Source organism: Lepeophtheirus salmonis, chromosome 5 (genome assembly GCF_016086655.4).
Source record: "Lepeophtheirus salmonis chromosome 5, UVic_Lsal_1.4, whole genome shotgun sequence".
NCBI lineage: Eukaryota > Metazoa > Arthropoda > Copepoda > Siphonostomatoida > Caligidae > Lepeophtheirus > Lepeophtheirus salmonis.
This window is the reverse complement of record NC_052135.2, coordinates 31,027,577-31,055,479: the sequence shown is the minus strand read 5'-3', so window position 1 is coordinate 31,055,479 and position 27,903 is coordinate 31,027,577. Positions and strand designations below refer to the sequence as shown.

The window sequence follows — 27,903 nt, the reverse complement described above, 5'->3', positions numbered from 1 at the left end:
CTTCATGGATTCAACGTTCGGGTGACAGATGCTAAAGGCTAAATGCTAGATGCTTTTGAAGAAGAGGACGACTGTGCATTTTTAGTGTTGTTGTAGTTCTCCTTATATCCGCCATAGAGCTTGATAATTTTTTATTAAAAAAGTTTACCCCCTTTTGTGGACACCCGGTAGTATAATAATTAATGTTTATATAGCTATGTACAATATAGGTATATATATAATATATATTTACATATCACTGATGATATTATTCACTGACGTTATACCTACTTACTCTAGATATTTAAAACGCGAAGATAAATCAGGGTTTGATTATAATCCGTTATGATTTCTTGAGATGAAGGATTCACTCTCCAATGAGCACGTTCGATTAGCTATTTCTCAATCAATATCGCATACCCTGAATAATTATTTACATATAGAAACAAGGTACATACTCTCTCTAATGAAGTTATAATAATGTATATCTTTTCATTGAAGGAGTTTAGTATACAAGTTCCAATTCTTGAGATCAGAAATCAAACATCCCAATTATAGTAAGGATGTTGCTCTTCAAACGACATCCATTCCTCATCATTCTGGTGTATGGACAGGTATGAAAGCTTTTAAGATTTAATTAAATCTTAATTAGTTACTCCAAATTAATTCCACCTCGATTTCTTTTTGTTATTGACAGTAGTTTATGTATAAAGCATTAGTTTTTCTATTCTTTTAAGTCTTTCATTGTCTAAAGTAAAGATATCAACCAAGTTAATTGTGGAAATAAAATAATTATAAATACCTATATATATTTTGTAACCAACATGAAAATATTTATCATATCTTTTTATATTTTACTCAATCTGTACCGAAAGTTGATTCGAGAGTCACACACTGCTTTCCAAATGGAAGGAGTTTGGAGTTCTTCTATTTTAGAAAATGTAAACACTATCCGAGGACTATCCACGCGGGTTTTATCACGAGATATACAACGATTTCTCGCAAATGATACCCTTTACTTAACACAAAAGCTTCTTGAAGCAAATAAAGAATTAGGATCGATGGAGTTGGAGTCCTATTTGGATATATACAAGAAAAATAAGGAGGAATGCACTAATAGTAACTCGGAGAGCTTTGAGACCCCGGAACTCGGAAGATTAGAGGAAAGTCTGGCAAAAATGGGCTGCTTCGTAAATGATAAATTAAAGCCGATTTTCAAAAATGTGGATAGGGTATATACCCTTTCCTTTGATGATGGATATGCGTTGGGTATGACTGCATGTACCACTGAATTTGAGGACCAAGTAAAATTAATTCTGGAGAGGAAATTTAATGAATTCTATAAAGCCCTTTCTTTTACTAATAAAAGAGTTTCTGAAATGCTGGAGTCTCTTGGATTTAATCTTCATTCAAGAGATAATGATGGATCCTTCTTCGAAAATAACAAGGACTTTGTCAAACACATGACAGAACTACAAATGTCAAGCATTGTTTCCAAGCTAGATTGCTATGAGATTATTGCTAATCGGGAAAAGAATACTCAAGATAAGTTTGCACTTACATTCACAGACGAAATAAATGAAAATGAAATATTAAATTCAGAGGATGATTTACTCCCTATTGAACAGCTTTTGTCTGACGAATCAAATTTTGAGATCAACAAAAGTACAGAAGATATATTGACTCAATTTTCAGATGAAATCAACAATCAGAAACACAGCATTTCCAATCTGACTGCACATGATTTGTTGGCAACAACAACAATTACCTCAAAAGATATTTCCCCTTTAACATCTACCCAACAACCAGGCTTGGAAAAGGATTCCAGCTCGGTCCATTTAACATTATCGACTACTTCTCCAAGTGCTTATACTAACACCTTCACAACAGCATATGCAACACCTGATTCAACAATGACTTCTACAATTAAATCGACGATTTATAGTATGTTGAAAAATAACATCGTTACTACGCTAAAGCAACCCACATCGACTGCGCCTGTCAAGAGTACAGTAGTCACTACTGTTAGTACTACTTCCTCAAAATCCCCAACATGGGATACATCTAGAACTCTGGGGACAACAACAATAGCTCCAAGTACATGGAAGTCTACCATCACAACTACATCAGAATCAGCAACAATAGCCCAAAGTAAATGGAAGTCTACTATAACAACAACATCAGAACCAATGACAATAGCTCAAAGTACATGGAAGTCTACCATCACAACTACATCAGAGTCTGCAACAATATCCCAAAGTACATGGAAGTCTACTATAACAACATCAGAACCAATAACAATAGCCCAAAATACATGGAAATCTACCAACACAACTACATCAGAGCCAACAACAATTAAGGCAGCACTGGCGACGACCAAGATCCCAACATCAAGACTAACAACGATAACTCAGACAACATTAACAACTCCATTGATCACAACATCAACTTTAGATCAAAGTAGAGAACCTACACTTTCTCAAGGTACACCTGCAAAACCCTCAGAGCCAGCTGCTATAACAACCCCGGACGCGTGGATCACTTTCAAGTCAACTCCAACTACTCTCACAGCTTCCCACACTTCATCTCCTCAGCTTTCCCTGGCTCAGTTGATGTATAACAAAGCCCCACCGTCAAAAGATATAAATACTGGAGCTCCGAGTTCAAGTAAAGTAACAAAAGCCCCTCCCACACCAATAAAAAATTCCCAAGAAAATATTTATTCATCAAAGGTTTTGCAATTATGTACTGGATCTAGCCTTAAGCGATTGATAAAGAAAAAGCCGGGATTTGTGAGAATCTGTAGAAAAGTAATACTCAACGCCATTCTGAGGAATGATCGAAATGGTCCGAATAAGGATCTTGATATCTCCAAGATGCAAAATGAGAGAGACAAAAGCTCTCTCTCTAGCACAGCTTCCTCAATTACAGAGGCTGTAATCAATGGAGATTCAGATGGAAGGATTCAAAGGGTCACATTATCATCAAGCACCAGCACGACCAGCACCAAATCCACAACTACATATATAGCACCAACAACCACCTCAAAGACTCAAACTACAGCAGCTCCCTCTCCACCTCAGGACAAACAGCAATATGTACAAATGAAATACTGTTTCGACAAAAACAACAGACAGATTGCTCAACTTCTGCGAATACTAAAGCAGTGTGGAAAAGAGGATGATGAGAAAGAAGAGTGTTGCATTCAAGCCAAAATCAAAATCGACTCATTAGCTCTAAAGGATCCAAAGTCAAAATTAGCTGGACTTAGAAAAATATTGCTTCAGTTAATCAAGGATAAAGGCTTTGAATAGCATTGGATCAAATAAACAAAATATTTTGTCGTTATAATGGTGTCTTTTTTTATTATTATTATTATTACATAATTAGAATTTTGACACTTTCTCTTCAATATTTCTAAAATTGGAGCTTATTTAATAATGATGGATAAATACAAAAAACATCTTGAAATTATTTGCGTTACGCGACTAGTAACATATTAAATAATGTACATACTTTGATAAAAGATTTCATTTAATAAAATTGGAGTTTTCATTATATTCATATCATTGAGCCAAACTTCTACAAAAACATCAATGATATATATAATTTTTTTAAAGCATCATCTTGGTACAGGACGAATCGGGTTATACACAGCTGGTTCGGATAGATAGTTTTCCGTTCCATAAAAGTTAAAACCTGTACCGCATTTACAAATTACTGTTGAGCAACCTCCGTTCTTCTCAATAGGAGCTTTACATTCAGGGCAAGGTCTTAATACGCCTTTTTGTCTCAATTCCTGAGTAGTATCATAAATACAGATATAAAAATGTTTTACTCATTAATTAATAACTTAACTCCTCCTTACCTCTAGATCATTTTTTTCACCTCTTTGGAACATCTCACAGGTTAGGTACTCATGATATTCGACTTTACACCTAATAAATTACATATAATTGAATAATTTAGAAATGAGAAATATTAAAAAAATACAAATGCCTTTCAAAAAAGTAGGGCTAGAGTTTGAGTTGTATAAAACTTGACCGACAAATAACATGGTAATCCTGACAATTTGAAGAATGTTATGGAGAAGACCAGCATAGCTATCATCAAATGGGCTGAGAGCAATTAGAAGATCCAAAAATGAAGATAAATCCGGAGGCGTCGGTAAGTGGTGGGCTGGAGGGGCTGTACCCCTCTCCCCCCCAAAAAAAAATAAAGATTTTTTTTTCTTCTTACTAGAAATTTTTTTTGCTGAGGATGAAAATTTTTTATGTGAAAATAGAGGTAAATTTTTTTTGATAACAGCCAGAGATTTTATAAATTTTTTTTGTGAATTGCTATGGAGTTTTGAAATTTTTTGTGAACAGCAGGGAATTTTTGAATTTTTTTTACAATAATTGAAATATATAAAATTTAGTCTCAAAAATTTTTACTTTTTGTGAATTGTTTTGAATTTTTGCAATTAAAAGAAAAAAATAATAATTTTTTGAGAATGCTGTGAATTTATTAAATTTTTTTCCCGAAAGTTTAATATTTGAAATTTCATTTACTAATTTTTTTTCCAAAAAAATCAATTTTTTTAATTAGCTATAGATTTTTTCTAAAAAAATTTAATACTGGAAATTAAATTTTGAAATTTTTTTTTCCAAAAATTAAATTTTAGAAATATTTTGTGAATAGCTATTGTTTTCAAAAAAAAAATTCTTTTGTCTTTTATAGAGTCACCCCTGAAGAGGATTTCAAGTTATAGGCTTAATGGAATGTCAAAGTAATTTTTGTATCAATTTTGTGATAAGTGGGTTTTGATATTTGCTCTCTCTCTTGAGAGCTAATTTCTCCGTCAAATTAACTCCACAAAATCGAAGATTTATATAAAGTATTTGAGGAAGGGATTTTATCTGTAATTTGGAATTTTGTATCTTCATTTTCATACAGTTTGATCAATTCTTAACTATATTCTTCGGCAGCTCTTCGTTTGCTCATTTCTTCCCTGAAAATTTGTCTTTAAACCAATCTAGAAGAGAGTTGAAGTTGCCGAAATACCCATCTCTTCTCATATGTAAGTGTAACACTTACAAATAATCAATAACGTCATCGTCAACTTATTTTTCATAAGGTATCAAATCAAAGATGGCGTCAACAATTAGTTAGAAAGTAATTATTTTACATGATAAATAAATGTATGTCTGGAAGGTTCGGGCTTGGTAAAATGAGGTTCGACGGTGGGGATTCGAGCTTGGACCTAGACCGAACCACCTCCAGTTTTGGTGAGTAATTTTATCCATAATATATGTTTTAAATGTTTATTGGACGTATGAGACGTTGACACAAGTTAATACTCCAGATTTGAGACCAAAATTACCTGTGTATATGCGATATTTAAGGTACTTGGCTAAACGGGCTAGATAAAGGACACCTTGTAATAGACCGACTGGATTTTTACTAGCCAAGTCGAGCCTTGGTTATAAGTGTAAAACCTCGCTGGAATAGAATTGAGAATCGACATACGAGTCATTCTTGCTATGTCCTTGTAAGATACAGGGAGGAATTTGTATTAATTTCCTTTCTGTAGCTAATCTTATGAAACGTCATAAATGCCTAGCTGCTCTACACCCAAACATTCTGCAAATTGTAAAGGTTTATTTCGTTTATCTTTACATACGGGCAGGTTATATTTTATATAACTCTAAGTAGGGGGCTCAACTAATATGGCTTTTTTTTGGAGTCGATTCATATTATTTGTAAATTAAAAACACGGTCGATTCATTTTTAAAAACTAATTTTTGAGACCCCGATAAAAATAATTATCAAACAAAAGCATCAGCAAGTGTAAAACCGCTATACAGACATGCCAACTCATAACTTGAATATGGCTCGCCAACAAAATGCCAACAAATACCAACAAAATGTTTGCTGGGACATATATTATATATATACGTACAACATAATATTTACCATTGGAACAATTCACATACCTGGTACAGATATCCTTAAAGCACTCTAAACATGTTAGTTTATTTTTAGATTCATTTGTGATTTTGTAAACACCACCACAATTGATTGTAGGGCAATGAGAATAATTCTGTGTATTGTTCGCCATGAAATGATTAAAACAGTTTTGCGCAAATGCCCTTTTGACCTGATTTCCAATGTTAAAAGCAACACACATATCTTGAACCGTTATACCAACGTCACATTCTTCCCTTGGACAAACCAAAGGGAATTCGGAAGTAGACATTAGCAATTTCAAACATTCGTGATGACACACAAGATGTCCACACAAGTCAAATCTATACATGTCATTTCTTTCAGGAACAAGGTAGCAAATACTGCAAACATCGTCTTCATCAATATTTTCAATGTCTGGACAATTATCTATCACTTTTTGAATTTCAGCTTCAATCTACATATATTTCAAATTCAATTATAATAGTCTAATAATCACATGACACCTACCTTTGGTATAACTTGTTTCTCCCCACAGATACGTATAACTCTCTCTGACAATTTAATATCAACAGAAGTAATTCCTTTGTTATTTTTAAGTTTGAATAGATTTGTTCCATATATTTTGAGGAACTGAAGCAGTACCCCAGCCCGGCCTTTGCACTTATCAAAAGAGATATCAGTGTTGATGATTTGCAGATTATCCAAACATCTGTAAATAGTGTATAATAATGTAAATTATAATTCAAATAGTAAGGATTAATCATAGACCTTTCAATTTCTTCTATTGCCTTCTCAGTAGCACTTGGATAACCAAAAATTCGAAGGGAGTAATCTTTAGAAACAGTGTTTTCGACTATAGCAACTTCGCAGTTTTTTTCAATTGTTCCTAAATCTTCTTTGTGTGAATAACAATGAAACAAAACAGGGACATCTGCTCTGCTAAAGGGGACACCTGAATATAGCAGAGAAAGAAAATAAATAATTACATATGAATAAAATAAATAAAGGGTAGTTGTTTTAAAAGTTCGCATTTTTCTTTAGCCTCATCCCATCGCCTATGAACCGGTTTTAATACAAGCACACACTAATAGAGAGTAGGTCCGGTACGAATATCACTCTACCACTTCAGTTGCTCATAATGCTTCCTTACGATTAAATTTACCGCCGTCTACTTTTAATCAGGAACTAAAACGTTGTGCACTTTTTTGTTCTTTGTACAATTTGAAAGGGAAAGTAGACAACACGTAACACGTTTTTGGCTAAAGCGGTCGGGTGCACTACTCGATTCCTATCAAAAAATTCAGAAAACGTGTCGAGTAGGTTGGTGAGGACACACTGAGGTTGATTCCCCAAAAATCTTTTTCAACTGCAAGTGGCCAAAATCGTCCGAAGTCCTACTTTCTTGAGGAAAATAAACAAAAAAATGAAAAGAACCCTGACAGCGTCGACGTAGCGCTCTATTTAACTGTCCATCGTGTGATCAATGAATACCTACAGTACTAAAGCTATGTATTTTGCAAGAGACAGCTTCTGACCCCATCAAACAGGGACAAAAAGGGTTACCGAAACAAGGCTTTGATCAAGCTAAAACAGACACCTCTCGTCAAAGATCATATCTGGTTCTTCTTAGATGAGAAACATTTATGTCAAACCCAGAATCATAACTCGTGGAACAATAGATGGTTGAGGAAAAAAATCTTATAACGTCCCAAGGATCATGAAAGTCAAGTACCAACAGTAAGTTATGGTTCTTGGCGTTGTTAGCAGCTTAAGTCACGTTGCAGCCTTCATCTTCAAGCAGGGCCTGAAGGTCTACATCAGTGTTCTGCACACCAAAGTCTTTCCCTGAATCCGCAGCATCATGAAAGACCGACTTTGAATCTGGTATCAAGACGGAGCACCCTGTCACACTAGCAACAGAACACTAAATTTTCTTGATTCTGAGAATGAGATGTACGCCCTCCTGAGGTCTTGGCCCACTAAATCGCCGGACTTGAACCCTTTAGATTATTTTGACGGGGGGAATTTTGAACAGATTTTCAATCACAGCACCACAATATTCCTGAAGAGATGTGATAGGGAGGGTATTCAGGACTTTACGTAGTGGGACGGTCAATAAAAAGTACGTCGTTTCAGAGTACGTTGTGAACGTATGGTCCAAGCTAACAGCAATTTTATTGATTGAATGTCAAATTTATGTTATAATGTTGATTTTTGTCAAAATTTTAATAAAATCAGTAAAGAAATAAAGTCACAACAGCGTTTCACATTTTTTCCTTCTAGCTAGCGAACTTTTTACCGAAAAAGAGGAAACTTAATCCAATTAATGTCTAATTTTATGATTTTTTTAATTTGAGGGTCCTTCTTAAACACGGGTATTTCATGTGAAAAGAGAATACAATGCATTTAAAAACAGAGAAGAATCACAAGTACCAAAATATCTATAATTTTCCTCAATTGTAAAAAAACCAATTCATATGAGCTATTTATAAAATAGTAAACTGATCTTCAGCAGTTTTAGCCATGGCTCTTTTTTTCCGGGTTGATACAATCATTGATTAGAAGAAAATCCCTACGTTGTTTGTAATTGTTTTCAAACATACAAACTCTTAAAGCAACTATTAATTAGATTAGGACATTCATTTGATGAAAAATAATCCTACCGCTATACTTGCCAAGAGTATTTATGGTTGGGAACAATTATCTTTCTGATCTCAATTTATTCACGTACAGTAGAACGGTTTTATTGTAAAACTTATCACGAATTTCGATTACGGCTAGTGCGGAAAATGTGTCACAGGATATGAAAATGACCTATGCATTGTCTTTCAAGATTCATCTTGATCAAAATATAAAAAAACACAAAAACTTTTTACTGAGTCAATATAGATACTAAGACATTTTTTCAAATTATAGAAAGTATTTGAAAAGTTAGTTTTTTTTTTTTCTAAAGTGGTACAAAAAAGGGAAAAAAGTTAGGAAAATTTGATAATCCCCCCCATAGCGCACATCGTTGTTTTTTTTTACATTTTCAGAAAGGAAAGTTCAGAATTTTCTTTTGTTACTCTATCTTTGTTTATGTTTTTGATAGGGTTGCAATAATGTCTATCATAATTATTAATGCTGCATTTTAATCCTTATTGGGGAAAATAAATAACGTTCTTCTCCTTTCAAACTTTGAAAAAGATGTGCTACCTAAAGATGGCATTAGGCCTGTCACGATAACACATTTGTCTGTTTGATTAATTGACCAATAAATTATTGCGATAAGCAATAATATTGCCGTTATGATACCATTTTGAACTTACGTAATGATAATGGCATAATAACCGAAGTACACCCTTCCCAAGATCAATAAACTTATATTTTTAGAGATCACTGGAACTGGACATCTGGAAGACATTGAAAATATCCATAATCAATTAACAAAACCTTCAAAAACAATAAATAAAATTATCTACACCAAAATTGTTCTTGAATAAAGATCAAGCACAACAAAAAACAAAAAATACAATTTAAACACTAAATAAATAGGATGTAAACAGATTGCACTTCAACAAATAATAAGCATTAGGCTCAGACATACAGGCAAAACTACCAATAAGGACATTTGTGTAACAAAAAGTGCAAACTAACAACAACAAAATATGACTGAAAGCAGATGATTCAACAGGCCATATACAAATCTGTAGCTTCTTTAGTCTTGCAGATTCCGAGTAAGAAATACCAACACCGGATTAAAAACATTTGATATCCAGTTACTTTAAAGGGTGCGGATGGAATTTATTGTAGACGGTAAAAAATTATCTCTCATTTAAATTTATCGCGCAATTAATCGATTTATTGCATATTCGAAGCATGTCGAAAAATCAAATCAGTCTAACGTATAGCAAGATGAAATCATGTATCTACTACAACGATTCCCAACCTTTTCATCACTTTGAAGCTCTATAACATTTTTTGGTCAAACATATTTTTATGAATGATGCATTTATAGTTCATGTCATCATTCAGAGCCCTTGAGGATGTTCCTCGGACCATAAGAGCTCCGATGATCCCTGGTTAGGAACCACTGATCTAGAAATTTAGTCAGTTTGTAAATTAACTTATTTGTTATAAATAATAAATACTCCTTTATATAATTAAGAAATATTATCTGTCCTAGCAGTGCCATTGGAAGTGAGAGGTTATTTGTGGTATCTCCATAAGTGACATTTTGAAAGGGAATTCTTTTTTTACATAGGCAAGGAATTTTCCTCCTTAAGCGAACAGACGTTTTTGGTCACTTTTTTGTTGATCTACTAATGGCTCTGTATAGATTATATCCACCTTACCTTGGAGTAATGAAGAGCACTCCTCCTCATTCCATAAATCATCCTGCTTCAAAGGAAATGACAAATGTTTTTTGAAAACTTCCACTCTTGTGTTTCGCTCTCTTGGATCAAATTTACAGTCCGATCTATAATAGATATATTATTTAGTCACACGGATCACATAATTTGTCAATCTGCGATTTGTGTAATTACAAAATAAACTCAAAAGAAGTTAATTGTGTCTATCAAGTTATTTTTGCATTAATTAAGATATAATTTAAAACTGGACTTACTTAAATAATTTAGTTATTTCTATCTGTAGCAATGATACTACTTTATTCGGGACAATCCAAGAGCTTTTAATACAAACATTGAAACGACGAAAATTGGGAGATAAGATTGAAGTTTTTATTTTTTCCATAACTGCATTAGCAAAGTCCACACTATAAGCTTCTATTAAAACGTCAGTTCTTCCCTCATATCTAGCATTATCTACAACTGATAATTCAACGTTCTGAAAAACGTAATTTAAAAAGATATTGGAATTAAATTATGAAATTGAGAAAATTTAAAACGCCACATTGCCTCAAATCAAACGAAAAAAAAACGACTAAAAAACTTAAATTTCATATTTTTTATGTTTTGAGACATTTAGTGAAACTTAGACCCATATCTTTGATCCAAGCCATAAAAAAATATTTTATAAGAATTTTTTAGAAGAACCTATTTACAGGTACTTTTGATTTAACTTTTTTTTTTGAGAATCTTGAGACACTTGATTTACAGTCATTTCGGCCATGGCTGTTCATTAATAAATAAAAAATAAAGAAAATAGACTTTTTAATTATGTCAATATAATAATAATATAATGCATTGCATTATCATACTCTTAACTAATTAATCAGATACTTTCTAACTCACTGTATCTTAACATGAATTAATCATCATAGGAGAACACTAAAAAAATAAATCAAAAATATTAAGAACTCGACTTGATTGGAGGACTTAAGAATAAATCATTTTGGCATATAAACTAAAGTATAAAGATATATTTTTTGTCGTGTTACCATCCCTGTCTGTAATATGATTTTGGATACAAGAAAATGTATTACTGCTATAGAGTATATGCTATTTATAGTAGCATTATGCAGAGAAAATATTGTAATATTATAATTGAACAAATACCGGGTGCGCAAGCTATCTGTGCCGCAAAAGTATATTTTTTCAAATGCAATTTTCTCTCCAACCAGTTATCAGATTTAAAAAATAAAATCTGATTCTGAAAGCTTGATATATTTTATTCAATAAAATCACCTCCAGCCTCAAATACAGTCTCTATAAGAGGCTGAAAGCGTGAGCAGGCCTTTGCCACTTGGATTCTGCGCAAATCCTGGAATTCCTTCTTGATCCGACTTATAAGTTCCTCTTTGGTGTTGCAAGAGTTCAATTGGTTTGTCGTTCGATCGTGTCCTAAAAAAATATCATCGGATTCAGATCCGTCGAGTTTGAATGCCAAAAGTTGAAGTCGTCAAAATTATCATATAGTCACTTTGACCTCAGCCCACATTGCTATTGCTTCGAAATCCCCATTAGAGGTCTCAAATTCCCTCCTAACCTTGCGATCGAACGTCTCGCTTGGTCCCAGAGTTCGAGCTATTTTTCTGTTGTTGCTCCTGCCGTTGATTTTTTAAGGAGGTCTCAGTTCCTTTATGAAATATTTGGGACAACAAATTCGTTAATTGATTCTATTTTTTTTTTTAACTGCTGCAAGTTTAAACAATCTATCTAACAAAAAAAAGATAAACTCCCTAAGTGCCCACGTTTGCTAAAGAGAGCCGCCAAAGTGATGTTATAGCTAGAGCATATTGCATATTACAAGCGGTAGTTACCAGAACTGTCCGGAGTTATTAGGGGTTGACGAACAGACAAACTTTGTTTCATTAATATGGAAGATAACCTATGATGAAAATCATGTATTTTTTTTGGCATAAAGGAAACCGAAAATCAAAATGGTCAGCCTGACAATTTGAAGAATGTTTTAGGGGAGAGCAGCTTAGCTGTCACCACTTTTCATTACATCAGCCAGAGGCATTTATGACAAGGTAGGTGGAGAAGGAGAAGACAAATAAACAAGGACAATTGCAAGAATTACTCTGCTGTCAATCTACAAATTTTTTCTAAGTCAAATAAGGCTTTACAATTATAACTTCGCTATAATAATTGCCCCCTCCCCCTCTAGTATAAATTTCAAACTCTGCCTATGTATTTGACCCCAGAAAAAGAAAAATGTATAAACAGTACAAATACTTTACCCCTTGTTAGTTTTTTTTTTTCCAGCCAGATACCACATAACTAGACCAAAGCATTTTTAGTTTTAGTCATGTACCACTTGTAAAATATTTATTCAAAATCTAAAGTACCCCCGTTTGAGAACTAATGCTCTAGATATAAAAAAATCAATCATTATCGCAAACATGTCAATTTTACTGTATTTTTATATGAAAACATATTTGTTTAAATATATTGCACGGTTTTATGAGCCTAGGGTGGCTCAGCTCAAAAACGTATCAACACCGTAATATAATATGTATAGTGTATAAATAAATGTATATTTAATGCTTTTAAATACTCTTTTAAACTTTATATTATTTTTCCTTGGGACATTTTGCCTTAAAGCCATTTCTGCTTCAAGGATATTTCCCCTTAATATATAAACAAATTAAGTTTATACATGGTTATTGTTTATTTTTGGTTAAAATTCCTGTTCCCTTGGAATTTTCTAAATAAAAATATGTTGAAAATAAAACTATAATTAAATGTTTGTTTTCTATTGGAATTTAGATGGAACTCTTCTCAATTGATGGACATAACTCAGAGCCCAAACCAACCAAAGACTCTTACTTTAAATAAACCGAAGGTCCCCTTTCAGCTATTTTTTGTTATTTAAAATATAGTTTACATCCCTCAACAAATTCATTAGCCCCACATTTAACTGTAATTCATTTCATTTGTTAAATATAACCGAAATCTATTACTTCATATAAACCCTAAAGGGCCCCTTTAAGCTAGTTCTGGTTGTTCCCAACCCTTAAACAATGCTCTGGGCTCATATTATGCTTGTTTGTCAATCCATGAGGCTTTTTCTTTTATGAATAACCAATCATGTCTAATGATGGTTAATAACGTAGAAGCTATTATCACTTCTTCTATTCGAACAGTTGCTATGTTTCACAGTCCAATGAAAGAATGTTTTTTTGCAGGTGGATTTTCCCTCCAAAAATATAATCAAAGAATCATCAAATACTATTGTGTAATCTAACTAAAATCCAATTTTGCTATATTTATTTCACACCAGTTCTAAAAAATGAGTAATTTTCACACAAAAAAAGGCAAAATAAGCCGCTTATCTCAAAAAGGTTAAAGTAACCAATTTTTTGAGTGATAGAGCGATTGCTCACAAATCCTAAATCTATTTATTACTAAATTTAATAATGTAACGACACATTGCGGATAATATATATTTTTTAGTCTGCTCATGCTCTACTGGATATTTTTTTTTTTTTTGACAAATAAAATTATTAAATGTACATACCTGCTTCAAGGAATCCCCAAGAATATATTGAATTTTCTTTATTACATCTTCACCAAAATCAAAAGAAAATTGATTCAGTTTCAAATAAATACGAATGGATAAAGATCCACTATTTGACTTATTTTGAGCCCATCGTGGCTTTAACTCTGAAGAGATTTCAGATATTAATTCAAATGCTTTCTTGGCATCATCAACTGCAGTAAAAAAAAGTTCTGGCTCATGTGGATTACGGGTATTTAGTTGAAAACGTGGCATAGATTTCAAACTTGTGACCATTTTTACATATTTTTTTCACCTCGCCCGAAGTACGACGATAGAGTGGTAGTTTAATAGAAAGGAAATTGCCAGGGATCGTAATTTCACTAACTATACCAAAGACGCCAAGATTCATAAATATTTTAGTTCCATAGACAGGAATTTCCATACGCTCAGACTTGGCCATTTGAACATTATATTCAATAATTTCGTTCAATAAGGTTATAAGAATAGATTTATTTTCTGGATGACAACATACATCTATCTGACCACGCTCTATATGGACATATATATCATAAAAGCTAGTCACTTGTTTTACGAGAGAGTTATTCTTAATATATTCCTGGAGTCGTGGAGTCTCAGACTTTATATTTCTGATGATTTTATAGCGTAAAAATTTACTACCCAGTTTTGGAAAGTCTGTATAGTGCTCAACCATACTTGACTTAACGAATTGAGTATAGAGGGAATCCTTATCCTCGATCCATTCTGGTTTAACGGCAGATGCATGAAAAATGAATGTTTTTGTGGTCGTCATGACTTTATCAAAACAAATATACTGAGGAAGTTCACAAGATAACTTATTCATACTTGAGCTACCGTGAAGTACCATTTTTTCACATGTCACCGGAGACAAATATCCCGTTTTGTAATGACCAGCAAAAATTCCGACGGATCTTTTGAAGGAATTATAAATTAATTTTAGAATTGTATCGTAGCAATTAGTATGATTAAAGTTAAGAGACTTGAGGTTAGCAAAATTATAGGAACGATAGGTTTTTTCAATTTGCTTGATAGAGCGAGAGACAAATTTTCGTACAGAATGCAATGCCTTGGGACTTACGAAATTTTTCTTTGACCATACTCCTTGTTCATTATTAGGCACTATAATCCATCTTTTATAAGCTTCAAGCATAGTTATAAAATCCCCAGACGGATGACAAAATTTTAACTTTTGAATATCAGCAGCTTCGATGTTCCCGTAACGATAAAATATATTTCCTCCAAAAGAGACCATACCACAAATCACTAGTATTTCATAAATATAGTCTCTTTCCAATTCAATCGTATTAACAATTAAATGAGAAAGGCGAGGATCAATATTAAACTTTGCCATTTTATGCCCAATAGTCGTAAGTTGATAGGAAACATTACCTTCTTCAACAGTTTTAATTTCATCTAAAGCATTTAGAGATACTAATGAGGTAATTCCAACTTTAATTGCAGCAGGATCTGGAGGATCTATAAAATGAAATGATGAAGGGGAAGAAAATCCAAGGTCAAATAAAGAAAGAAGTGACTCATCCAAGGGTAAACATTTAATCTGAGGAGACTGACATGAGACGAAATCGTCGAAATCTTTCAAAGTGTATAGTCTGTAGCAGACACCCGGTCCAACTCTTCCAGCTCGTCCTGCTCTCTGTATTCCTGAACTTTTGGATATCCTACACAATGATAGCTCACCAATGTTTTTAATCAAATCATAAATATACTCTTTTTGCCTTCCTGAATCAACGACAAACGAAATATCAGGTAGAGTAACGGACGTCTCTGCTATTTTAGTTGCCAGAATGACCCTTTGTTCATTTATATTCAAATCTTTTTTAAATAGAGCCCTTTGCGTTTCAGACTCCACATTTCCATGAAGTGGATACGCCTTTATATTTCTTTCCATTTTTTGAAAATGGTCTACTAAATTATCTACACATTCGTCGATCTCAGCAGGAGTTGCTAAAAAAGCCAATATATCTCCAACTTCATTTTCGTGCACAATCTCTTTTATCTTCTTCAACGTTCTTTCCAAATATTCCTTAGGATTATCTGATATTGGCTCATTATTGTAAATTATATCAATAGGGAAAGTTTTTCCTGGAATTGACAGATTCTTTACACGTGTAGTATCATGTGCAAAAAAGTTATAAAAAATAGACGGATCGATAGTTGCTGACATTATGACCAATTTTATGGGATTATTTCGAGTATATTTCGCCGTGATGACTTCTTTCATGATTCCCAATAAGAGATCTGTCGCAAGGTTTCTTTCATGTGCTTCATCTATCACAACTATATCCACATCACTTAAATATTTATCCTTCCTCCACTTGTGTAGCAACCCGAAGTTAGTAGTGTAGACTATTCGGGAGGTTCCAAGTTTATAAGTCGTATCCCAAGATGAATAATCAACAGCGACAACATTTTCAACATCTAATAAAAGAAAAATATATGAATTATTCAATTACATAATGTTTCCCCTTCGGAGGCATATGTATATACTCAAGGAAGAGTTGAAAAGGATAGCACTCAATCATTTTTACCAAATCCATTCAGAAAAACTTTTTTATCATGATAGTTTATTATAGTAAGTTTACAGGCATGTCACTAATTTTGTTCTGAAACGATTTTTCATTGTTTTAACTTTTTGATTTTCATAAAGGGGTAAAAAATCATGTTTAAAAAAATTGACAGAGGGGGGCAGATATGATTTTGTGGCCGTCACTAAAGAAGTAACATCAAAACAGTCCCCAAATTGCCCCTCTTTTTGTTATAAATATCTTATAGGGCATCAAAAGTAAGAGCAAACCCCAAATTAGAAGAAAAATATTAGAAATTCGAAATTTATTTTCGTAAAAACACACCAAATCATAGTTGTTGTTTTTTAATTTAACTAAAATTTGTAATTTCATTTTCCAATAAAAAAATATAATTTATTTACTAAATAAATTTTAAATTAGCCTATTTTAAAAAAAGTTTAAAATAATTTATGTTTGTACTTTTTCCGTTCATCCCATTTGGCAAAACAATGATAAAAACATCAAAAACGGAGACAAATATAGCCATAAAATAAAAGTTGTTCGGAATTCTGAGTTACATACGTATGTTTCATTCTGATACGATCAGATTCCTGCAAGTTTTTTTAGGTAATAAGTTGATTTAATTTTTTTTCATAAAACAACACAGACTTCCCGTGTCTCAAAGTTTTTTAAGGTATGGGTTCTCGATTCGAAAATGCACTAAAAAATTAAAATCAAATAAACGAATGATTGTACTAACGGCAAAAGGAAAACGTACATTAAATACGAATTAAAAAGGGAAATTAAGTAAATAGATAAGGGAAGAAGAGGATAGGCGAATTGATCTTAATATTTGAATATATTATCGTATATTTACCAAAATTAGTATTTTCACATGGTCATATATGGAATTTTTAAGAGTGTCAAAAAGGGGGTCAGAATTGATTATATTTACTTCAAATGGACAGAAAATAACAAAAAATGTTTTATACAAGGAGGTTTTACAATAGAAATTTTTACTATTATAGATTTATAGTTTATAATAGATAGTTTTAGTTAAGAATTTTAACATGAACAAACTAAATATATTTGATTTTTTTTAAATTTTTCATTGGTTTTCTTTAAGATAACGTGTTCGCGCTAGTTTATTTTTAAAATAATTTTATAAATATAAAGCGTAGGTCACTAAAATTTAGACATGGTAGTGAAAAGTCTTACCACTCAATCACCTGCCCCACGTAGACTTATTGACAAATCACAGCGTAACAGGGGCGTCTGCAGGGGGGAGGGGTTGAAGAAGCTATATCTCCTCCAAATCGAGAAATTAAAAAAAAAATCAGCCTCTCCAAATCAATTTAAGGATTTATTTTCTAAAAAAAGGTTAAGAAAAAAAAATGATTTCATTAAAAAAAGGTAATTATGGAAAAAATATATATATATAATCCTGCGGACGCCCCTGCGTTACCTCAATCACACAAAAATACACAGTTTATTTTGTGGTTAACTGTTGATATTTCTGCATCTTTTCCTTTAATCAGTGTTTAAAATGTTGATTGGTTTAATTATAATTAATTATTTATAAGCTGTAATACGGCTTTATCTCAAAAACACAAAAATATAGCTACAATATAGTATTCTGTTGTTCAACTGTCGATGTTTTTGCTTCTTTCGTCCTGGTCAGTCTTCTGAACGTTGATTGGTTAAATTAGAATCAGCTCCGGTTAAGCTGTGAACAATTCCATACAATGGTTGAATTATAATTCCATAATTGAGAAGAATTGGCAAACAACCAAATGATTTTGGGCCTTTTTTCTTATTCAGAGGGAAAATTAAGTGATAGAATAAAGGTAACGATGTAGTAAACAATCCCTACAACTATAGAGTAAAAACTCTATAGTTGGGAAGATTTTGATAAGCACTAACTAATTTTGGCCTTTTTTCGGTTTCTTTTCAGAGGAAAGATTGTGAGATACAATAAAGGTAACGACGTGTTTAGCAAGGCTTTATAGAAGAAGAAAACAGTTAACTCATAGTCATCAACATGACGATGAGTTAACTTTTTTCTTCTACGTATTTTATTCTTTAGTACATTTGTTTATAGTGTTGAACTTGAGTCAAAATTATGAAGTTGGCACAGAATTGTCTAAGTACCAACTGATTTTGAGTTTTTTGGTTTTTTTTGTTTCTTTTCACGTATGGAAGTTTACGTGATACAATAAATGTAACGATGTGAAATCATTGACAATTTTGACAAAAATTTTACAACAAGCTACAACTACGAAATAAATCTTCGTAGTCACTGGCCTGGCTCCGCAAACTGTTTTTGAGCGAGGAGGTCAATAATAACTTTGCTCCTACATTATAATCAGTGGTACGAATCGGAGCATTTTGGACAAGTTAAAAAATTAAGAAACAATAAAATCAACATGTTAAACCTGACAATTGGAAGAATGTTGTAGAGGAGATTATCTACAATCAACTGTGACGAGGGAAAAGGAAATAAATAAAGAATAATAATGAAAATTCAGTTTAGAATGGGAAAGTTAAAAAAAAACCCGAAAATCAACATTGTAGCCCTGAAAATGACGTTTCATTAGATCAGCTACAATCAGCTGTGACAAGGGAAGGAGGAGAAAGGGATATAAACAAGGAAATTAGCTAGAAGATCTCCGCTGTCAATCTCCCATTTTACTCTGAGTCCAAGAAGACTTCCAATTATAACTCTGCAACAAATCCGTCTTTTATGAGCACACAAGAATGTTCAATCGGATTTTTAATATAGTTTAATGTAGTAGGAAAGGAAGTTCACTAATTAGGAGTTAAATAATAATGACAACATTCAAGGAAACAAAAATGCATTCTCCATATTACCAATTCCGACAAAATGTGTATTCAATCGAATTTTATCAAAAACAAAATTATTGAAATTTTTCTAAAATCAGTCATTCAGTCCACGTTTTCCTTACGAACCCTGTATATAGTTTGCCTGAGACCATCAGGCATTATGTACATTACCAAGGTATTATATATAATTCCGGATTTTCATACTTTGGCGGTAACATATATATGATTACTATATAAATGTATTAGATGTTTATATTCTGTTGGAACAATGATTGAATTATGCTCTTTTCTCATATTATGATTGTTTGTAAATCCATTAGTCTTTCCTATTATGAATAATCCATCATGTCTAATAATACTAATTTTATTACATATAAGTTTATTGTTTCAGGTTCGAATGCATCATTAGGGGATAAGCTGGAAGGGCTGAATACAATTTCTTGTTGAACCCTCGTCATTGATATATATTAGGCAATTTAATATTTCTGTGAAGTAAGTTTGGCTATCATACACAATTAATAACGTACAACTACACCTTTAATAAAATATTACTAAGTAATATTATAATACAATATCGAATAAAATACTAAGTAGATTTTAATAATATATGATTCATTTTAAAAATGGTGAAGAAATAATATGACAGTGATAGTCTAGTAGTACACAAGAGATAAATAGCATTTGGTATGATTGACTTATTTGGCTAACTACCAGATGATTTCGGGCCATTTTTCTGTTTCATTTTGGAGGAAAGGTTGCGTAATACAAGAAAAGTAACGACGTGACAACAAGGGATCAATAAGAAATTGTATTATTGTCTTTTTGGAAACGAGCATAAGTATATAATTAAATAACTTATTAGTTATTACTTCGTTTATTTATCAAAAATAATCAATTATGAAATAGCCATGACGTATCAAGTGAGACGAGGGAATTCACACCTAACAACAAAATGCATAGGGTAATTTTTGTTTTGTTAGCGAGGTACCAACGTGAAAAACAAAGAAAATAATGAAATATAGCTAGAACGTATAATACTTAGTATCGGTCCTAGAACGTATAAAAACCACAATTCAAGACAAAATTAATTTTTGTAATTGTTAAGAAAGAAAGAACAATTTGACATCAAAAAAATATTTTATAACTTTACGGTTCAACGTTTGTCTTTTAACTAAGAATTTCCCACGGAAGCATTACTTACCTAAACAGTCCGTTGTATAATCAGCAAGAGCATTGGCAGCCAATCTTCGCGGTTGTGCGCAGTAAATAACATGTTTTTCATTGTGATCATGGAGGAATTGAGGCAATAATGTGGATTTTCCTGATCCAGTATCCGCAACAAGAATAGTCACATCATAATTTTGAACAGTGTCTTTGATTTGACTCCGAAATCGATAAATCGGGAGATGCTTCTTAAAAGTTTGGATCTCACGTTGCAACTACATATTGATAGTATGTACATATAAAAAGGAATAATGATTTAGTATAATATATACTACAACTATTGGATTTTAGACTAGATCAATTGAATAGATAATTTGTTGTAATATCAAATATACATCTTAATATATTATTATACCAACTTAAAGTAAATCATTAACAACCTTGGGCATCATATTCTCCGGATAGGCGAGTATTTCCTGGATTTTTCTTTGAAACTCTTCCATTTCGTCAGCATTGTTAATTAATTGTTCACGTAGGGTATGGATTGTCTTTAATTTAGCCTCCCTTGTATTAAGCATTCGAAATTCCTTAGTTCCTCTTCCCCTAGGAACTTCATTCCATTCCAGGGATTCTTCCACATCCTTGATCTTATTCTTAATTTCCTCATTTTCGTGTTGAAACTGAGTTCTCAGTTCTGTTAGTAATGCTTGAAAAGTTGTCATTGCAATTTTGTTATTTATAAGTATAAAGTAATAAAAAACAATGTGCAAATATTAAATAGATAATTATAATAATAAGGGAATCCTCTATCTCTCAATAGATCAAAGCAACTTATTTCACTTATCAACATTGATTGTCAATCGCTCGATGATGTGTTTTGTTCCTCCAATCTTCTGGTGATATCATAATAATTCAGTCTTAAAGAATAGTTGGGGAAACCGTGTGATGTCATGTAGTGCGAGCGAGGAGAACTGCAGAAGGGAAATTGCTTGCAATATGTTATTATTATTTATATGAACCAATAATTGAAGTGAATCATTTTTTCATCCATCATGAGTCATGATAGTCCAGATATTATTGATAGTCATGATTCATGACTATCAATAATATCTGGAGGATAACCAGCTCCAATCACGGAACCCGTTTAAGTAAAAAACACCATTAATGAATTATTCTCATAAATTCCTGTTGAACAACTACTACGGGGATAAATGAATAAGACGGATATCTTATTTGTGCTGGACAGGAGTGTAACATAATTGTTCATATTAATGAAGTAAATTTTAACCAAGGAGACTATATTAATATAAGTTATAAGGTGTATCGACAAGAGATTTTTTTTGCTTTTGTTGATAACATCACAGTGGATTCAATTTAGGCGTTAAGTTCAAATTTATAAAAAAAAATTGCATAACTACATCTATAATAGCACTTTATTATCTTATCAGACTATACTATAACTCTAAATTGTTAGCCTCCGAGGATTACGGTACTAAAATTATCTTTAAAAAAAAAATTAAAAGTTGTTTTTAATAATAATATTAAAAAAAAAGGTCATAACTCATAACATACATTTTCACATAAATATAACCATCAGCATAGCAAAGAAATCAATAAAATATTAAAAATAAGTGGATAAATATAAAATGCTCATATGAAAAGCATAAACTAACAATAAGATCTTAATTTGTCATTTATCTAGAATATAATAATTATAGAATTCAATATAATTATCTTGTTAATATAATTGAATATGATGCCTTGTTATTTTGCCTATTTTCTTTATATGTTAGTAATACTACGGAAATCAAATTTTCTAAAGTATCCCCACATTCATATGGCTTGGAATCGCTTGTAATACAAACCAGTAATAGTTCTTTAGATGTTGAAAGAAATATGTATTTCTATTGACCTGGGTATTTAGGAGCTTCAACACATTCAATCCAAATCATTGATTCATTCACATTGTCCATTGAATTTCATTCGACTCTCTTGCCTCAACTTTTAAAATATCTTCATAATTAAATATTTTATCTTATTAAAATTGGTGTAACATAAAGGGAATATTAATTACAAAGTATTGCAGCATGAATCCTTATCATTCATCAAATATATATTTTTATTACTTTTGGTAATGTGTCTGTTCGGCAAAGTAGCTTCCGTCAAAGTGCCCTGAAAACGTATTTATAGATCACATATGATTTTTATTTCATCGATAACCATTAGGGTAGTGTTAAGGATATTATATATATTTTTTTTTTTTTTACAATAAATGATGTATTAAATTAGAATTATGTCAATCATTAATATGGTAAAGTGATTAACTATAATTGATTATATACATGTCTCAAATAACATTATTAGTGAGAGTCAAAGTAATTAGTTAAAGGTGAGAGATAAAATGGATAAGATAAGATTTTCACGTGACGCCATCATTGTTGATGTCGGTCATTTATAGGTCATTAACAAACAAGTTTTAAGATAGTTAATATTAAAGAAAATAGTCAATTATTGGATATCAAAATGAGACCAACAAATTAAAGGACTTAAATCTTTCTTTTCCTCAAAAATGTATTTCTCATTGCCTAGTTTTTTTATACATATGTTTAATACATTTATAAACATATGACCCGAAGATATGTTATTACATCGTTATACAATCTTATGGTTGAAAATTAACAATTAAATGGAAATAATCAACTATTTTTCTCAAGCAATCCTACCTACTTTTCTAGTCTCAAATCTATCAAAAAAAAAAAAAAAAAATCTACAAATCCAGCCATTTTTAGTACACATTACTCAAAAGTATTTTTTTTTCTATGCTATTACTTATATTTAACTCAAATGTAAAGAGTTTATAATTTGCATCAATTAGTATTCAATAAAGTTGTTCAGTCTTTTTTTAATCCTAAAGTAATTTAATGAAGATTTACTAGAATTTGTCCATTTTATGTAGTTAAAATATCAACATTAAATTAATTACTAAGGGATCCAATTAGAAATTTCAAATGAAGTATTAAGGCTGAAATTAAACATTTTTTTTTATTTCTTATAAAAATAAGACATAAGATAATGCCACAGCTTTTAATTAGACTTATCATTAACACTCCAGTCACTATTTGTTGTACTCGTATGTAACCAAAAATCCTCTGGAGAACTTCAATTAATCTTTGAATTTATCAGCGATACTTCTCACGATGTTTAAAACAAATTCCCCCAACTGTTCATCCTGATGGCAAAATGAAACATTTGACACAACTTTGCCCTCATCATTCTCGATCTTACAGATTACAGTTTCAGATATAAATATTTCTTTGTCAGAGAGTGATATAGAAAAATCGTCAGGAAGATCGCGAGAAATAGCATTGTAAAGTTTTTGAGCTACAGCCGAGAGAGGTGATTGGACTTCATTTCTGAATGGAACATTTAGTGTATATCGAATGGTATGTGACTGAATACCAAACTCTTCAGCTATTTTTTCTGGATCAAGGATAGATAAGGTTTCATCCTTCATGACAATAACACCGTGAAGTAGCCGGGCTCGCTTGGGATCTGGAGGTTTAAGAGCATATTTCAAATGTTCTTTTTTAATAATGGATGAAGAAACACAGCCTTCAAGTGTGATTGGGCAAGAAATGGTAGCTGTTTCCCCATTTGCGGGCATAAAACACTGTACACCATGCTCTGATTCGATTTTAGCTTTCAAAAATTCCATTTTTGCTTGTTCCCCGTGAACAAGCATCACATTTTTAGGTTCACAATATGATATGAGTTGCATTATACCTTTGGCGTCAGCATGAGCACTAAAACTCATGTATTGAACACTCATTTTGACTTCAACAGTTTTTCCTTTTGAAAACTCCAACTTGCGAGTGCCGTTAAGAATCTTATGTCCCACTGTTCCAGCAACACAGTAGCCAGGCATAATTATCATATTGAGTTCATTAGTACACCATTCTTCAAAAATGGCTAAACTGAGTCCTCCATGCAACATACCAGGTGTGGCAAATACAACCATAGGACCTGGGTTTTGAATATACGCCCTGTCTAATGGTTTGATGAACTTGAAATCAAACATATTTCTCTCAACAAAGGTTTTTCTTATCTTCTCGTTTGTCCACGTTATAAACATTTTATAATAGTTGGTTGCTTTTTCTGTAAGACCCGTTGAAAAAAATATAGGAACCTTTAGATTCATTCGATCCCAATAGGTTTCAAGTAAAATACAAAGTTCTTGTGCCCTTCCAAGGGCAAAAACAGGAATAAGGACTTTACCACCTCTTTCAACACAATCATGAACTTTTTTTAAAAAATCTCTTTCACGACAACGTTTAGAGTCCCGAACCGTAGTAGCATATGTGCTTTCAGTAATAAGTAAATCTGGTCGACACTTATCAATCCAAGCTGCTCCTAGATGCCGATCTGGAGTCATATTATAGTCCCCTGTATATACGATGGAGCGGTTTCCAACCTTGACTTGGAACATTGCTGCTCCTAGCACATGTCCAGCATAGTAGGCTTTGATTTCTAGGGACTCATCCACACGGATCACTTGATGCAAATGCACGGCAACTACTTTTTTCATACACTCCTTAATCATAGCAGAAGTGAAGAAGTTGGATTCTCCCTTCCGTTCCACAGCAACACGCCTCATGTCCTCAAGAAGAATGGGAGCAATGGCTTTGGTGGGATGGGTCATGTAAATGGGTCCGGAGTAGCCCACCATTTCCGTCATGTAAGGAAGAGCCCCGCAGTGGTCCAGGTGGAAATGGGAAATAATGACAGCATCCAGGTGGGGCGTGAGGGGAGCTCCAGGCGTATCCTCGATAAAGGAAAAATCCGGAAAGCGCCGTTCGTCGTTGTAGCCCATGTGCATCCCACAGTCCAGCATCAAATTCTTACCTCCAATGGAAACCAGAAGGCAGCTACGACCCACATCTTGTCCTGCTCCCAGAGGAGTCACTCGAATCTCTTCCGTCATTTACAGACACTTCCTTTATCCACAATCACGTCAATCACTTTCCAGAGCTTCGATCATCACAACTCCAATTATCAACTCTATTAAGTATAAAAAACTCTAATCAAGGACTCTCTTACACATTAATTTACAAACCCCAATGGAGTTAAGTGAAAGGAAGAGGTTGCGAGTTATTAGTTATTACTTTGTCCAGCTAGGAATAGGCTACTCAGGAGTCATGACTCATGAGACCAAACACGAATCATTTCCCGCTTTTTTAGTATTCACAATTCATTTTGATTAGTAGCAAAATGCTGAAAAGTCAAAGGAAACGAAAGGAGAAGGCAAGCCTTGAGAACGTGCCTCCTCTAGACGGGGATTCACCTGCGGGAGCAAAAATTGTGGTAGTCGAGTCCGATTCATCTATTCCTTATCACGTACTTCTTCATCAGACTGATATTGGGAATAATTCCAATAAATTTTACTTACTTCAAATTTGGAATGTGGATCAAGGAAATGAATTTTACGTTTGGCGGCGTTGGGGCCGTGTTGGTTACAATGGACAAACCCAATTAATGCCGTTTGGAAGTTCTAGATCTGAGGCCGTTGCTACCTTTAAACAAAAGTATTACGACAAAACCCACAATGAGTGGGGAGTCTCCAAATTTGTTAAGTATCCTCGAAAGTATAATCTCATTCAAACTCAAATTCAAGATAAAAATATAAAATCCGATGGTCCTCCCATGAAAAAGCAGAAAAAGCTTCTTGCTCTTGAACATCCAAAGTCGGATCTTCACCCTTCTATACTCCAATTGATTGAAATGATATCAGATTTAAATTCCATGGCTCAAGATTTGTCATCATCTTTAAAATTTGATGCAAATAGAGCTCCTTTAGGAAAACTTACGGATTCACAAATAAAAGCAGGTTATAGAGCCTTGAAAAAAGTAGCTGAGTGCATCTCTAGTGGCCTCAATGCACTACATGCCTCAAATGAGTACTATACAAAAATACCTCATGAATTCGGCATGAGAGTACCACCCATTATTAAATCCATCGAACAGCTTCAAAATGAGATCCGTTTATTGGAAACTTTAGGACATGTGAGGCAGTCTTATAAAATATTTAAAGAAATGAGTGAGTCTCACCCCTTGGAAGCCAAATACAAAGCCCTTGGTATTACTCTTAATCCTCTAGACCCAGAGAAGGATGATGAATTTTCTATCGTTGAGCAGTACATTCAATCTACTCATGCATCTACGCACAATCAATACTCCATGGATGTTGAACAAATTTTTTGTGTTGAGAAAGAATTGAAAGGAAGACACAAGTTCAAGGATGTTGGTAATCGACAGTTACTATTTCATGGTTCTAGACTATCAAATTGGGGTGGTATTTTAGGACAAGGACTAAAAATTGCTCCTCCTGAAGCCCCTTCTACTGGATATATGTTTGGAAAGGGTGTGTATTTTGCAGATATATCAAGTAAATCAGCCAACTATTGTTTTGCTACGCCAAGCAAGAACTCTGGTCTATTACTTCTTTGCGAAGTTGCATTAGGAGAATGTCACGAGCTTGTAGAAGCAGATGAACATGCAAATAAATTACCAAAGGGAAAACATAGTGTCAAGGGCCTGGGTAAAGTTACACCCAGTCATGAAACAACTTTATCTAATGGTACAAAAGTTCCTTTAGGACCCACTGAGGACACTGGAGTGAATAATAAAAATGGGTATACACTACAGTACAATGAATATGTCGTTTATGACGTTCATCAAATTCGAATGAAATTTTTAGCTCAGATCAAATTTAATTTCTAATCTTAAGATTAAAAACGTATATATGTATGTATTTTCGAATTGAGAACTGGTATTCTGTATTTTAGGTTCTTAGGTATTAATATTATAGCAAAATATATATATATTGTATGTTTCTTGTGTACAAGTTGCAACTCGTATAAGTTACGATTTTTTACAACAAAAAAATTATTTCAAATGCACTAATACGAAGATATAGAAAATATATTATTAAAACTTAACATAATTAGCGTGGTATCTCAAATTGCTGTTTCAACTAATCAGAATTTAATCATTTATATCCAGACATGGAGATCGATGGAAAAAAGAAGGTATTAATATATACGAATATTAGTTATTAAAACTTTGAAATTCTTCTTTCTATTTCTTGATTCTTAGATGCTGAAAGTCTTAGGTAAGAAGTAAACCTGTTGCGTTTTCTGCAAAGTTTCCCAAAATATTGAGCTCTCTTTCTACGACCTTTTCTATATGTATTGGAATCGGAACTTGGTGGCGTCTAGCGACGTAAATTATTTCTTCAATTTGCTTTGAATCACTTCTACTTTGAAAGCATTTGAAGAACTAGGAGTGGTTCCTATGACCCAGTCAACTTCTGTAATCCTAAGCTTTCCTCTACTTTTAGAGTTGTACTACTGGCGTTACTTTAGGACAGCAATACAGTAAGTGTGCCTAAAGGTGGGTTTACACTAAGACGTAAGAAGAGTCTTACTCAGGACCTATTAAAAAATCATAGTCACCT

At 32.8% G+C, this 27,903-nt stretch overlaps 4 protein-coding genes across 7 annotated transcripts; 2 read left to right on the top strand and 2 right to left on the bottom strand.

Moving 5' to 3' along the window:
• Positions 1-446: 446 nt before the first annotated feature.
• On the top strand, positions 447-3,450 carry LOC121117447 (uncharacterized). Its single transcript, XM_040711882.2, has 2 exons — positions 447-593; positions 855-3,450. Exons 1-2 carry the CDS (start codon positions 543-545, stop codon positions 3,291-3,293), a joined length of 2,490 nt encoding a protein of 829 aa, XP_040567816.1. The 5' UTR covers positions 447-542; the 3' UTR covers positions 3,294-3,450.
• Positions 3,317-21,361, bottom strand: LOC121117449 (uncharacterized). 4 transcript variants are annotated; one of them, XR_011780172.1, is made up of 11 exons: positions 20,831-21,310; positions 20,428-20,665; positions 13,837-16,296; positions 10,538-10,758; positions 10,266-10,390; positions 6,700-6,883; positions 6,439-6,640; positions 4,708-6,385; positions 3,979-4,233; positions 3,848-3,917; positions 3,317-3,778 (listed from the first exon to the last, which is right to left on the bottom strand). XR_011780172.1 is itself a non-coding variant. In XM_071888581.1 (10 exons), the coding sequence occupies exons 3-10, from the start codon at positions 14,110-14,112 to the stop codon at positions 3,602-3,604; spliced, it is 1,683 nt and encodes a 560-aa protein (XP_071744682.1). In that variant the 5' UTR covers positions 14,113-16,296; positions 20,428-20,665; positions 20,831-21,361; the 3' UTR covers positions 3,317-3,601. The 4 variants fall into 4 exon arrangements, 2 of the variants coding, with proteins under 2 accessions (XP_071744682.1, XP_040567818.1); XM_071888581.1 differs by lacking the exon at positions 3,979-4,233 and having other exon boundaries at positions 5,958-6,385; positions 20,831-21,361; XM_040711884.2 differs by lacking the exons at positions 3,979-4,233; positions 20,428-20,665; positions 20,831-21,310 and adding an exon at positions 18,008-18,302 and having other exon boundaries at positions 5,958-6,385.
• Positions 21,362-23,418: 2,057 nt separating this feature from the next.
• IntS11 (integrator complex subunit 11) lies at positions 23,419-25,371 on the bottom strand. The gene has a single exon (XM_040711883.2). The coding sequence runs from the start codon at positions 25,369-25,371 to the stop codon at positions 23,554-23,556; it is 1,818 nt and encodes a 605-aa protein (XP_040567817.1). The 3' UTR covers positions 23,419-23,553.
• Positions 25,372-25,658: 287 nt separating this feature from the next.
• LOC121117450 (poly [ADP-ribose] polymerase 2) lies at positions 25,659-27,390 on the top strand. Its single transcript, XM_040711886.2, has one exon. It carries the CDS (start codon positions 25,659-25,661, stop codon positions 27,165-27,167), a length of 1,509 nt encoding a protein of 502 aa, XP_040567820.1. The 3' UTR covers positions 27,168-27,390.
• Positions 27,391-27,903: the final 513 nt, after the last annotated feature.

Bases quoted from the DNA above. Each gene is read 5' to 3' on its own strand.
- LOC121117449 (XM_071888581.1), bottom strand. From the start codon at position 14,112: ATGGTCACAAGTTTGAAATCTATGCCACGTTTTCAACTAAATACCCGT. The intron at 10,759-13,836 runs GTATGTACATTT...TACGTTTTTCAG, and splicing joins TTGGGGATTCCTTGAAGCAG to AACGTTGAATTATCAGTTGT. The intron at 6,641-6,699 runs GTCTATGATTAA...CACTATTTACAG, and splicing joins GCAATAGAAGAAATTGAAAG to ATGTTTGGATAATCTGCAAA.
- LOC121117447 (XM_040711882.2), top strand. From the start codon at position 543: ATGTTGCTCTTCAAACGACATCCATTCCTCATCATTCTGGTGTATGGA. The intron at 594-854 runs GTATGAAAGCTT...CTGTACCGAAAG, and splicing joins TCATTCTGGTGTATGGACAG to TTGATTCGAGAGTCACACAC.
- IntS11 (XM_040711883.2), bottom strand. From the start codon at position 25,371: ATGACGGAAGAGATTCGAGTGACTCCTCTGGGAGCAGGACAAGATGTG.
- LOC121117450 (XM_040711886.2), top strand. From the start codon at position 25,659: ATGCTGAAAAGTCAAAGGAAACGAAAGGAGAAGGCAAGCCTTGAGAAC.